Source organism: Sinohyriopsis cumingii, unplaced genomic scaffold (assembly GCF_028554795.1).
Source record: "Sinohyriopsis cumingii isolate HCF-2022 unplaced genomic scaffold, ASM2855479v2 utg000441l, whole genome shotgun sequence".
NCBI classification, from domain to species: Eukaryota; Metazoa; Mollusca; class Bivalvia; order Unionida; family Unionidae; genus Sinohyriopsis; species Sinohyriopsis cumingii.
In genome coordinates, this window is record NW_028315899.1 from 1724970 (window position 1) to 1737663 (window position 12694).

At 37.3% G+C, this 12694-nt stretch overlaps 2 protein-coding genes across 2 annotated transcripts in view; one reads left to right on the plus strand and one right to left on the minus strand.

Annotated features, from left to right (window-relative positions):
• LOC149774052 (uncharacterized) overlaps positions 1 to 280 on the minus strand; it is a 66988-nt gene extending 66708 nt beyond the window's left edge. The window contains exon 1 of the mRNA XM_089945869.1: positions 86 to 280. Coding sequence (XP_089801995.1) covers positions 86 to 241 — 156 coding nt within the window. The 5' untranslated portion in view covers positions 242 to 280. The remainder of the gene's footprint in view (positions 1 to 85) is intronic.
• A 1316-nt stretch (positions 281 to 1596) lies between these two features.
• The window catches only part of LOC149774053 (uncharacterized), a gene marked incomplete at its 3' end in the record, with an annotated part of 29303 nt that continues 18205 nt past the window's right edge, over positions 1597 to 12694 (plus strand). Inside the window, exons 1-4 of the mRNA XM_089945870.1 lie at positions 1597 to 1839; positions 9850 to 10061; positions 10587 to 10937; positions 11278 to 11335. Coding sequence (XP_089801996.1) covers positions 1654 to 1839; positions 9850 to 10061; positions 10587 to 10937; positions 11278 to 11335 — 807 coding nt within the window. The remainder of the gene's footprint in view (positions 1840 to 9849; positions 10062 to 10586; positions 10938 to 11277; positions 11336 to 12694) is intronic.

Here is a 12694-nt window from a genome sequence, read left to right on the forward strand (position 1 = left end):
AATCTAGTAATGTGTGATGAAATATGTAAATACGTGCTTTTTGCAATCGCCGGCAGAAAGAGAGAGAGAGAGAGAGAGAGATTACCTTCATTACACTGGTAACATTCTGCATCCCAAGGTAATCCGATGTGGATTTGTAGACATAATGGTGATCGTAGCCAGGTTCAAAATATTTTCCACTCGCTATGATCGTGAAAACAATGATGATAGCGAGAATGTAAATATAGGTATTTGAATACATTGTGAAAGTTAAGGCAAATTCTACTCCATGATAGACCAAGAACGAGACACGATCTGTTATCAAAGAGGTAGAACATGGACCTGTTACAACCTGCTGTTTTAGCCTGAATAATACCGGTAGCGGACTATATTTCGAGTAGTAATACGTTATAATATCAGTTATCAAGCCATGGTCGCGTTGTTCTCTGATAGGTCTATTCCATTTTACAAGCAAATGAAGCACCTATGTATGCAATATTTTGATATTAAAGCTTCGCTAATGAAGTCGTGTACATTTTATTGACACCAGATTTAGTAGCATATAAGTATACGCCAGAAAAAAGATTTTGCTTCACATAAGCGAACGACAAAAAATTCAGTTAAAATCGGACAAGAAAAATGCCCAACAAATTAACATCTTAGTATATATCAATCTGCCATTTGGAATGTCAACGAGAAAATTTGTTTTTGTATGAAAACCACAGGCTGTTCGTAGTAACATTAAACATTCAATATAAACACAAGAATGCAATAAAAATCCGAAATATCGGCAGTTTTTCAATAAACTAAAATTGTATAAATTTTGTGAACGCAGACTATCTCTTTTTCGCTTAATGTATCGGTTAAAGCAATTTAACAAGTATTTGCTGCATGTAATTACGCCTACATTTTACATATTTATTCTGTTCTAATATACCTAGATTTAAGTTAAATAATCCAAAACAAAATCCTTTTAAGCAATATAACGGCAGACCAGGGCCTAATATGTTCGCTTGAAATCATAGGACAAACGAAGAGCATAAACCCAGATCTACCGAGACGTGATGTGCCTGCAGATACAGGTATACGCTGTTTACAGTTGGTCGCATTATTCAATATCTAATAATGAATTACTACCCGCTTATAAATTTCAGTGCTTCAAAAGACAATTAATTATTAAACGAGTTTCACAAATTTCATATAAAATGAGCATATTTATAAGATTTTCTGACTTGGATGCATTCCGCTTATAAATAGATATGTTATTATTTTTTTAAACACATAATGATTGCGACCGTCTCAAAGGTATGCATATATCTGACATTCGGACGATAGTTTTTATGTTGTTATTTCTTTTTTTCTTTTACTTTCATTTTATTTTTTGAAGTGGTTGTAGTTGTTGTTGTTTCTTCTTGAATGACTCTTGATATCTTGAACTCAAAGAGAGAGAGAGAGAGAGAGAGAGAGAGAGAGAGAGAGAGAGAGACTCTGTTACTATGACATATACGACTATAAGACGTTATCCTACATTAAGGAAGCCCTCACGCTGACGATTTATCAAACTTGAAGAGCAACCCATAAATTTACCAATGGATAATCAGTAGATGAGAATTACTCCGCGGTAAGCGAACTATTTTAGTGCGTCTCATACACTGCTGCTAGTAGCATTAAAACATGTTGTTCTGTCATTATCTTTTTGCACTACTTAGCCGTATTAGTTGTGTTTTAATCGTGTATTCCTTAGAAGACATATTTCATCACGATGTACAGTTTTCCGGAGAAAATGGTCAAGAGATTACTCTTGAAAGTCGGGGCGAATTCACGGACATTATACATTTGGATACGACACCTGGAATAAAGGTAAAATGATCTAAAAATATAAATTATCACATATATAATTAGCTTTCGATTCTATCTCATATCTATCTACCTACCAATCTTTTTATGTATGTATGTATGTATGTATGTATGCATGTACGTACGTACGTACGTACGTGTATGTATGTATGTATGTATGTATGCATTTATGTATTTGTCTACTGCTTAAAGATCGATGGATATATGCATCAATGTATGAATTATTAGGTATATAGATAAACTATCTGTCTATTTTGATGGCATTTAGAGTTTCTTCCTTTCTTTCAGGACATGTAAATGTCTGTTTTCTTCCATTTTGTTTAATTCTCTAATGTCCAGAGGAGTATCACCTGAACTCGTTTATTCATTACAAAAAAAACAGAACACAAAAAGCAAGTGTCTTGAACTGCGATATGAAAATGTGTTGTTTTTTTTTTTTCAAAAAACATTTAGTCAATTGCTAGTAGAAATATTATGAATGCAATGATAAAATAAGCCCTGGATCTAGTTAGTTTGATTATAAAATTATACTTCTTAAAACTTTTAATGACTTGTTGCCAAAAGCGAACGAATTGATAGAAAAGAAGTATAAAAACACTTGCATCCGAATAAAAACAAAAATGTTTTTTACAATAATTAATTTTGTCTTTTTGTTTTCTTTATTACAATTTCCAGCAATCTGACACGTTAGGCCCTTTTTAATTTCTTTCCTTTATACCCGTATGAACCGAAACAAAAATAATGAATTTGACCCGCCCACTGGCACTACTTTTTCCGACAATTACATAGAATTATGTGTAAAATATTTGCAAGCTACACTGACATAATGTTTACGATGTTGCATGAGTAGTGCTGTGAATAACAAAAACGAAACTCGACTTTCAAAACTCAGAAAATATAAAGTTGAGTGTTGGATAGGTGGAACCTGTAGCCGCACAGAGATAGAGAGTCGTGGGCCTGGCAATCTAATTCTAATCCAAATTAGAGATTTTTCACGTACGTTGAACATTTTAGCATCCAGTAAGGTCAAGGGAAGTCCATTATTTCGGCGGGACTGAATAGGCTGATTTCTCTTCGCGACTAGAAAACTTCGGAGCTAGGCTTATGGTTGTAATATAATGTTTTAAATAAATAACTTTTTGCAGAGTTAAATACTTTAGTCATTAGTTTTCTAAGTTGTGGGGGGGGGAGTAAATTTAGTATTGGGATTTACAGAGACGATACATGGGGCTTCTTTAAGGAATTCGATGTGAATAGGCCATGATACAACATGTTAGCTGAACATAAAATGGATTAAAAGATAAAACGGATTCTATATTCGACATTGCAGCCTCACATCATCAGAATCTCTCTCTCTCTCTCTCTCTCTCTCTCTCTCTCTCTCTCACACACACACACACACACACACACACACACACACACACACATCGCCACCACCACCACCACCATTTTCCACCCGCACCATTGTAGTGTTCAGTCCTCGATTTGTTCCACCGACCACTTGTCTCGAGTGACCCTCTATCAGAAGGGTGATCAATTTTATTGCCGTCTGGTGAGTGTTATCGTACCGAAGAATTTCACGAAGAAAAACGCCAAAGCGCACTAAAAGTAGACAAACGACGCCGAAAAAATCATTAATAATTCGTTTACTGTCACGTCCGTTGCCTAATATTTTGGACAGCAAAATAAAATAAAAACAACAACTGGAAACTTTAAGAGTTTTCTCGAGGATGTCCAACTATCCTGTGTACAATATATGCGTGGCAGTCTCTCGAATATTGTCAGCACTGACATGGTCGCTCTTAGCCCGTTAGTTTTCTATATCAAGGTGAATGTGACCTTTATTTCCAGCGGTTCGGTCATCCCACGGATGATCATACGTGCAGCTGTTAACGGACCGTTTGCCCGCGTTTGATTTTACTGGACTTGCCGTGATCAACAGTTTTGAATTTGCCATCCGCTAATCTCAGCGTGTTTCCGACGTCATTTTAATCTACAGCGCGTACGTCAAGATGGTTCCGTTGAGGTATCAAGCAGCAAACGTGGATGGGCTCGAATTGTTCTACTGTGTTTTATGCTCGACAGCAATATATTAACAAATCTAACTATCGCAGAAGCCATCTTTGCGTATAGTCGACAAAAACAGGTTTCGCAGCAAAGATATATAACGAAAGACATTCATCACATTTACCGTTGGAGAATCTAATGATTATACACGTTTGTGTCGCAGATAAGTTTTGGTTTGTATATATAAAGGAGAGTTATATTTTACAAAAACCGTATATTTATCAAAAAACCTATCGGGTACATCTTTAGTTAGAACGATATGGATCACCTTCAAGATACACATCTAAGATCTTCCATTCTTTCGTATGTTAACACAAATTTGTTATCGATGATCAACATATTTCCAACACGCGCGGTCAAAGTCATCGCTGATTTATTTGATATCATGATGGAATATCTCCGTGAGAACAACATTCCCGTGCTCAAGTTTGCCAAACAGTGCTGTTTCGACCATTCGTACTGTTATGAATGATTTGAACAACACACATCCAAAGACAAATAAATATCACTTCCTAGCACACCATACAGCCACTGGACAATCAAGTTAGAGCAATTACCTTTCACACTGAGAATCCATAGATTACACAACTGTGAGAGTGCCCGTGTAATAATATGAGTTCAAATTTGCACGGTTCCCAAGAAGACGCTTCACATGTTTCATGCTTGGCTGCTTCAAATAAACACTCACGTGATCGCGAATGGAGATCAGAGACAACCATCCTCCGATAGTTGTTGTTTCACCCATGAATGGTTGCGCAATTACGCGCATTAATGCAAAGAAAGCCACGATTATTTTTTGCCAAAAGATAATATCTTAACACAGTTTTTAAAAATACACGTGAGAATACAATCAAACTAGATTAAGTCGAAGAATAGTGGGCCAGTATTCGCAGACATTTCCACGAGAGATCACTAAAATAAATACGCTATAACACCCAACATCAAACAAGAACTGTTCAAACTGTATCAGGTAAATTCTCCAACAACTCTCATCCCGTAGTTGTATCATCCGCGGGATAGTCGTCGTCAAAATATACCCGTGATAATACATGGCACCAATGACACCTTACACGTGTCGGCTAGCGTGGTTGAACCAGCGCTAAATTCTCATATACTCTATAACGCTTCGCAGTTTAGAGGGATTAACGAAAAGCAAATCTGGATCATCGTTGATCGTATTTAATGGTCCAATTCGACGTATCTTGTCATATAACGGGTCGAAAACATGTTACGGTTGTTCAGGGTGGATTTCGACGATGCCAAAAACGTTCCAACTCGACGTTCGAAACATGGGATCAACACGACTATCGCACTAAAACTAGTAGCACGCCGGCGCTGTGATAAAAAGCAGAAAAAAAGTTCGGGATTTGATTGTCAAGAACTTTCTTGCTCTGACACCACAGTCAAACAATTATCACCGCAAATATCACGTTGAGATGATATGGGGATATCGAACTGTTGATTCTAATCTGTCTTCTATATATTGTATTGACAATTAATTAAGCCATCTACGTGACAACGTGTAATAGTGGTAGGGGTGTTGCTGAGTTATCGTATTAATACCTACCCTGGTTGATAAATGTACATAAGTGGGTATCACTTGTAGTTTCCCACGGACAAGCGCACTATATAGGGCAGATGTCCTTGGCCCACGGTGTCCCTGGCAATTTACCTAAAGCAGATGAAATAGTGCCCCGACGATACAATGGTTTTTTACGGGTTCGACACCTTGACCAAACTGTATTTATTTCGGCGACAACGGACACATATTCCCGCACGCGTGAGCTTGTTCGTCCGTGTGACAGTTTGTCGTCGTGAGTCTTTGTTTTGCATCGAACACAATATGAACTCATACCCAACACGGAAAAAGCATCATATTGTACCGACCATGCGATCATCACAAACCCATCCCGGTCAGTAAAACGCAGCTGCTATTAAATCTCATCATGCGATGTCTCACATGGGATAATTGGTACCTAATAACGCTGTTGGAAGACGATCAATAGTGTTATGATGTGTTGAAAGACTTCATTCGGGCTTGCGAACAATTGCTTGCAACGACCAACCAGGTTGAAGTCATCACTGACATCGATGACACACCCGATATCGATGACATTGACACGCCCGTGAACAACTTAGTGGTGTGGAACTATGTGATGCTCGCTAATTTGAAAAATTTCACACGAATATACACTCGCGGACATTATACAAACACCAATGTCTTCTAATTACTCAGTAATATCAGCAGATGCCGAACGTGATTCGCGCCAACACCAGTATGTATATGATGCTCAACAGGACAGACGCTCTAGGGCTAAAAAAAATATCCATGCCAAGTAGTGCTGTGTCGACTTGGATAACAAGCGTTTAAAGAATTTCCTCGTGCACACACAGGCGACTCATTACGGATTTGTCACCACAAACTTGTATGATAGATTCATGCGTTACAGAATCAGTTTCGATACAATTTTCTAATGCAATGCCGTGAGACATTGATTATACACACGAACTGTAAACACGCTCTCGTGGTAATATAAACGGCCCGAGCGCTCGTACATCAAACCAGTCGATAAAAACGGGTGCCACTAGCGGAAATACAAAAATATCTGCCCGATCACGAATTTTATAACAGACGCGAATATCTGTTGCGCGGTATAGAAAAGAATAGATGATTGACAACAATATCTTTATCGGGAGTTTACCGGCGAGAAACATGACAGATCTTCAAAATCAAGAGTAGAATGATATTTTGATGGGATAGCGAATCATAACGAAGAAAAAGAACAAATGCGACTTGAATAATATCATTTCAAACAGACTATGACTGTGATCGTTGGAGTAAAGAAAGCCGGAAGAAGAAACCAAACTAAAACTACAGCGAAATTTTATCCATAACCCCCAGTGCAACGACGGTGTCGACTGTACACTGCCCCGATCAAAGACTCTCAATGGTGGACAAGTTGGAAACATTCGTTGGTTAACAAAACGCCGGCAAGACTTTCGCAAAGATCCTCAATAAAACCACGGGCATCGGGTGGTGTCATAGACGTATATGTGCATCAGGCACTGATGACTAATTGATCTATGATGTTTACAATATTGATTAATGGACACTCACTTGCTCTACGAAATCAACGCGTCAATGGACATTGTGTTCGCGAGCACAGCAAAAACCGAATTTTATTTTGTATTTCCCTGCACAAGTTTGTCACTGCCTTGTCGAGTTGTGTGTGCATTAGCGTTGGCGAAACATTCGCTCGGAATCGTTGAGGTCTACCTGCAAATAATCCCTTGGTACTTGAGTGGAAGACTATATTATTGACGGACGAGAATGACCTGATTGGTACGTGGTTTGCGTTCCCACGGAAGAATACGAAAGTGAGGCCATCATAATAAATTTTAGTGGCGGATTAAATCGTTTACGAGAAAACAATCCAAGCTACCGATCAAACCGACACTCAGTATCCCAATCGAAACATTCAACAAGGACTATCAGGTTCAAATTGCCATGATCATAACCATACTGGGATGGATGTTTGTGTGTGTGTTCTTTCTCTCTCTCTCTCTTAGTAACCAAAAATACATACATACATACATACATACAAATGCACATTTTTCATATATGGTGTTGATCAAACCACATTGGTCTAAATTGCACGTGGACACTTCATATGGCATTTGTTGAGGAGATTCGTACTTAATGTTTTTACCGAACGACATAAGTAATAACTGCTTTGACGTTTGCTTATTAAAAATCCCTTCTGTGACAGTAATTGCAAACAGCCACTCTGATTAAGGCTTAAAATAGACTTTTTGTAAGAATGTTTCAGCCCAAATTGAATCAATCTGATTACATACAGACAGACAGACGGACAGACAGACACGCACGCACGCACGCACGCACGCACACACATACATACATACATACATACATACATACATTATGCGGTCCATAAACAATTTCGACTTTCTGTTTCTCTCTCTGTATTTGATTGTGTGGGGTGTGTTTATAAAAATAAATTCTGTTAAGTAGGTATGTTTGCTAGTTTTAGCAAACTATCGACTATATTGGTCAAAGTAAGAAAAATGCTCCTTTCTTTAATAGCGAATGGTGTACACTAGCTACGGCAGGGAAGCGCTGTTAATAAATTTTGTCTTCTGGGATAAAATGCAAAAATAATTGAACAACTCTAAATTAATCTTGTTGTTTAATCGTATATATATTATTCAGCCATTTAGGTAATTTAACTAGAGAGACTCCAAAATAGGTTCCTCAAGTAATGATCATGGGTCAGTTTGCGCCATGTCGCCAGGCAACTGGTTGACGATTCCTGGTTGACTTTAAGCAAATCACGGATACATATGCTTAATTTGTATGTATTCGAGCACGGTTAGAAAAGTTAAACTTGCTGCATTAAAAATACACATTTTGAAAGCATTTTCGTTATATGAAGTAATATTTAATTATAATTTATTTCTTTACGTTGATTGAAGTATGAACCGAACAAAGCTGTGTGATCGGCTTCTCTGGCCAAACATTTTGCACAGCGTTAATTTCGGCTCATACTTCACTGAGCGTTCAAAAAGTCAACGGTAAATTCTGAACTAAAATTGCATCAGAAATAGAGGCAGAGAAAGAAAAGAATAAGTACATGATTATGCGAGCCCCCTCACCACCCTCCCTCACACACAGCCCCTGTGACAGATGGTATTAGTTACGGAGGTGCCGGTTTTGATCGGTCCGTCTCTTCGCTAACAATTTTGTTACCTCGCAATTAAGGTCTCACTGGACAGTTTATCTGGTGAATTATCATCCGACAATGACCTTTTGCAGAAAAATGAGAATAATTTTACACTGAAGATACAAATAAAAAGAAACTAACGGTTTATGTAGAGAGCATACATGTGAGATTTTGACTGCGGCAATCAGGTTAATTCCTAATGCAACTGGTGGCTTTTATACTGAACCAACACTGCCACCAACCCCTCTTTTTTACATTCATTTTTGACAGGAAAGAGCTATTTTGAATATTTTCCTATGACAAGGAATCTAAAAGAATCAGTATGTGCCTTATGCATGAATCAAGTTCACTAGTTCTATAACAAATTAGCATACTTTTCATCACCCCTCAACGATCTAGAGTGTTTGATATTTACCTCTGTAGCAGACACGTGTAAATACGTAAGCCAAGTCGGCAGCTCATTTGCAGCCCAAGTTACGCATTTGATCTCCAATGCTCGTCTAACTGTGACAGGCAGTCATCAACAAGCCAACCCATTTCCAAGCCTAACTCAAAGTAAATGTAAACCACATTACAGATTTAGCTTACGTGTGAATTTATAAATGCTAGGCTTGTGATAATTAGGTTCATGCCTTCTACCTTAAAAATTGGGGAGGTGTCAAAATACGAAACTATCCAGTGAGACCTAAATTATTTTCACACACTTTGAATGAACGGTGCAGGTTGAGTGCTCTAGAAGATGTAGCGGTAAAAGGTCAAGATTCGCTGTGACTTGCCAAAGCGAACTGTCTTTCGTGAGATTACTGGTGTTCTGCCTCGCAGACATTAGTCAATCCTTCTAGATGGGCTGCTCCATAAAATAGAAGAAGAAAAAATACCATTACTATTATTTTTGGTTCTAAAAGTCAAAATCCTAGGTCACGTTAAGTCAAAAGAAGGTGAAACTGGTTATTTGTGATAATTTTCTTTCTACTGACAACAACTTTGGCAGCTTTCACATGTAAAATCGCTTTCAAGAGTAAAATGTACTGCGTTTTTAGTTGAGTTAAGCATCACTAATGTGTTACTCTAGAAGATATAAAGAAACATGGGGGGGGGGGGCAGTCAAGGTCAATACATGCCTAATGATGACAGGAGATTGGCTTATTGTATGTCATAATTATAACTCTTCTTGTGATAAGTAATGACAAGTATTTTGTTGCAGAGACTGCTCTGCAAGGATGATAAGCTGTTAATTGCATTCCACGAGGAGGGAACCCTTCCAATATGGCATGAAGGGCAGATAATTCTTGGTAGTGCCAAGTGGAAATGTTTTCTATCCAGCACGAAAAACACCCATAAAGGAATATACGCAAAGATCAAGGACATATACTATCCTAAAGAATCAAGAATAGATTTGGTCATTGAAGATGTTGGGTAAGTTTCATATTTAAGAGCTTACACTTGAGACGAAGAAGAATTTATTTATAAAAAAAAAAACTTTACAAATTTAGGAGCATCAAAATGAACTACGAGGTGACAAAGAGACATTGTAGAAATTTGAGATTCGTTCCTTTCCAAAAACTCATTATGACTGTTGTATCCATATTTGTGTGGACAACCAGATCTTGTTATTGATACCAGATATGAATATTATTTACAGTGACTGAATGCAGTGCATGTAGACCAAGCATCAAAATATAATTTTGGTCAGACACGTTTAATGGAAATATAAACGTTCCATTTGGAAAGGAATTGAAAGATAAGACCATCGAATGATGATGACAAGTTGAAAGCTACCCTCTGTTTAATAACCCTACGCCATTGTATGCTAATGGAATAATGTCCAGTTATTTTGTTTTGTGTGTAAACATATGAAAGCGCAAATATGAACAGGTCAACACCGCCGGCGTTATAAACGATAATGGTTTTATAATATTATTATTATTATTATTATTACAGACCATTTGATCTGTTAAAAGAAGCTTCAATACATGTACAACTGACCCAAGGGAAAAGCAATTCTAAACTGAGACGAAAACGAAGCAAACGAAACCGTCGCCACATGTCCAACATGTTGACTGATATCCTCAATCAAATAGACTGGCACGCGAACGAGTCTTTATATATTCCTTTTAATTACGATGCCGACAGAAGCCAGGCTGGCGCACAGTTCTCAATAACACGGATGAATGGAACAAACGATTTGGATTTGAAGATCCACACTAACGAGGTGGATATTACCGCCATGCCAGATTACTTCTCACTAGACTGTATATCCTGCTATTCTAAGCAAAGAATGGCATATACTTTGTAAGTGAAATAATTATTTTAGTTCCTTATTAGCACATTGTTACATAACTATTTTTACGTACATATAAACCTTTGTTTTCAATGTGTATATATATATATATAAATATATATATATATATATATATATATATATATATATATATATATATATATATATAATTTTATTAACTTTGGTACATATTTTAAGACATTTTGGCAAAAGTTTGTAAGTTTGAGTATGCATTTCTTAGGAACATTTTAGCATACTTTATCATTTCTTTAAAATACTTTTATTTTTAACGCTGCCTGTGTAAATATTTTACTAGTAAACGTTTTTTAAAGTTTGAATTGTAATCCACAGTGATTTGAAAATCGAGAAGAAGGACAATAAACCTGTCTTGAAACAGTATGTTTCCCAGGTAAGTTGCTTGTGATTTTTTAAAATATAGCTTTATTTCAATTTCAAGATAAATTTGCTGCTGTAATCAAATTTTACTTAGATGTTTCGCCTTTTGACGCAAAAAAGATTACAGTTTATAGATGTGTGTGCTCATATATTAATAATCCAAAATGTATTTTAATCTTTAGAATTAATGAAAGGGTTTGAACAATATACATTTTATATCTCTTTTCTCATTCTTTTCCTCATACATGTATTGGGACCTATTATGATTTAAATGTATGATACCGAACCAGTCTCGTTTCGCGCTCGCGCGCGCGCGCGTGTGTGTGTGTGTGGTGCTGTTTTTGGTTAAACGCCGTTTCTCAGCGTAGGATATGCTATAACACAGAACCACGGGAATCTCCTGGCAGCTTTTTTACACATCCACATTGGCCGAACCCGAGACACAAACTTACGCTATCAGTAATGAGATGGCAGTGATCGATAAATCGGTAAAGGCGAGCGCTTTAGACCACTTGGCCATCCTGGGCTCTTATATAGACAGGCGCAGAACGCACACGTAAGGAACGATACTGGATACTGCAATTAAAAGCTCGTGGGAAATTTGGCCTGAATGAAAAAATCTAACCTTTCCGTTGCACCCTTGTCAAAATTACAGCCAGTCATTAATTTTACACCCGATGCAAAATTTGTGTAATATATCCCAAGTAATTAAATTATTATTATTATTATTATTATTATTATCTTCAAAACCTCTTTGCCTAACTCTACCGGGATATAATTTATGGCATCGATCTCTCACCACGTTTCGTCTCGTGCTTATATTTATTGTTGTAAATTGTCCCTCGTGATTCTAAAATGGAGGAATCCAAAACATTTCGTAGATTGCGAATTAAGTGATGGTTTGTTTTGCAAATATACTTTTTTTTTCTCCCTTGCCGAAGAGTTTAGCCCAAAACGTTGGGGAACGGTTTTGAATTTGCGCCGCTATAAATTTTTGGTTTAATGTGTGTGTGTGTGAGTGCGTGCGTGCTTGCGTGCGTGTCATATAGTTGTTGATTGAAAATTATCATGTCTGGTATGTACCTTATATTTTTAGAAATCCAGTGGGTTTGTGCAAGTAAATAAGTGTACAATTCCATTCTCCTAGCGAGTGCACGAGTCCTTACGCTTGACCTTGTTCCGTGCTTTTTACAGGATGAACGCTAAATCGCTGGTACATGAAACCTGGATTATAGTGGCGGCTAGTCGCGGCATTGGTTAGTTCACTGATGGAGCGAATTATAGCTAACTCTCCCTGCATTTATATTAGGCAATGTTTGAAATAAACTATAGCTTGGAAGCTCACTTACATACCCACAGAAAATAATGTGTC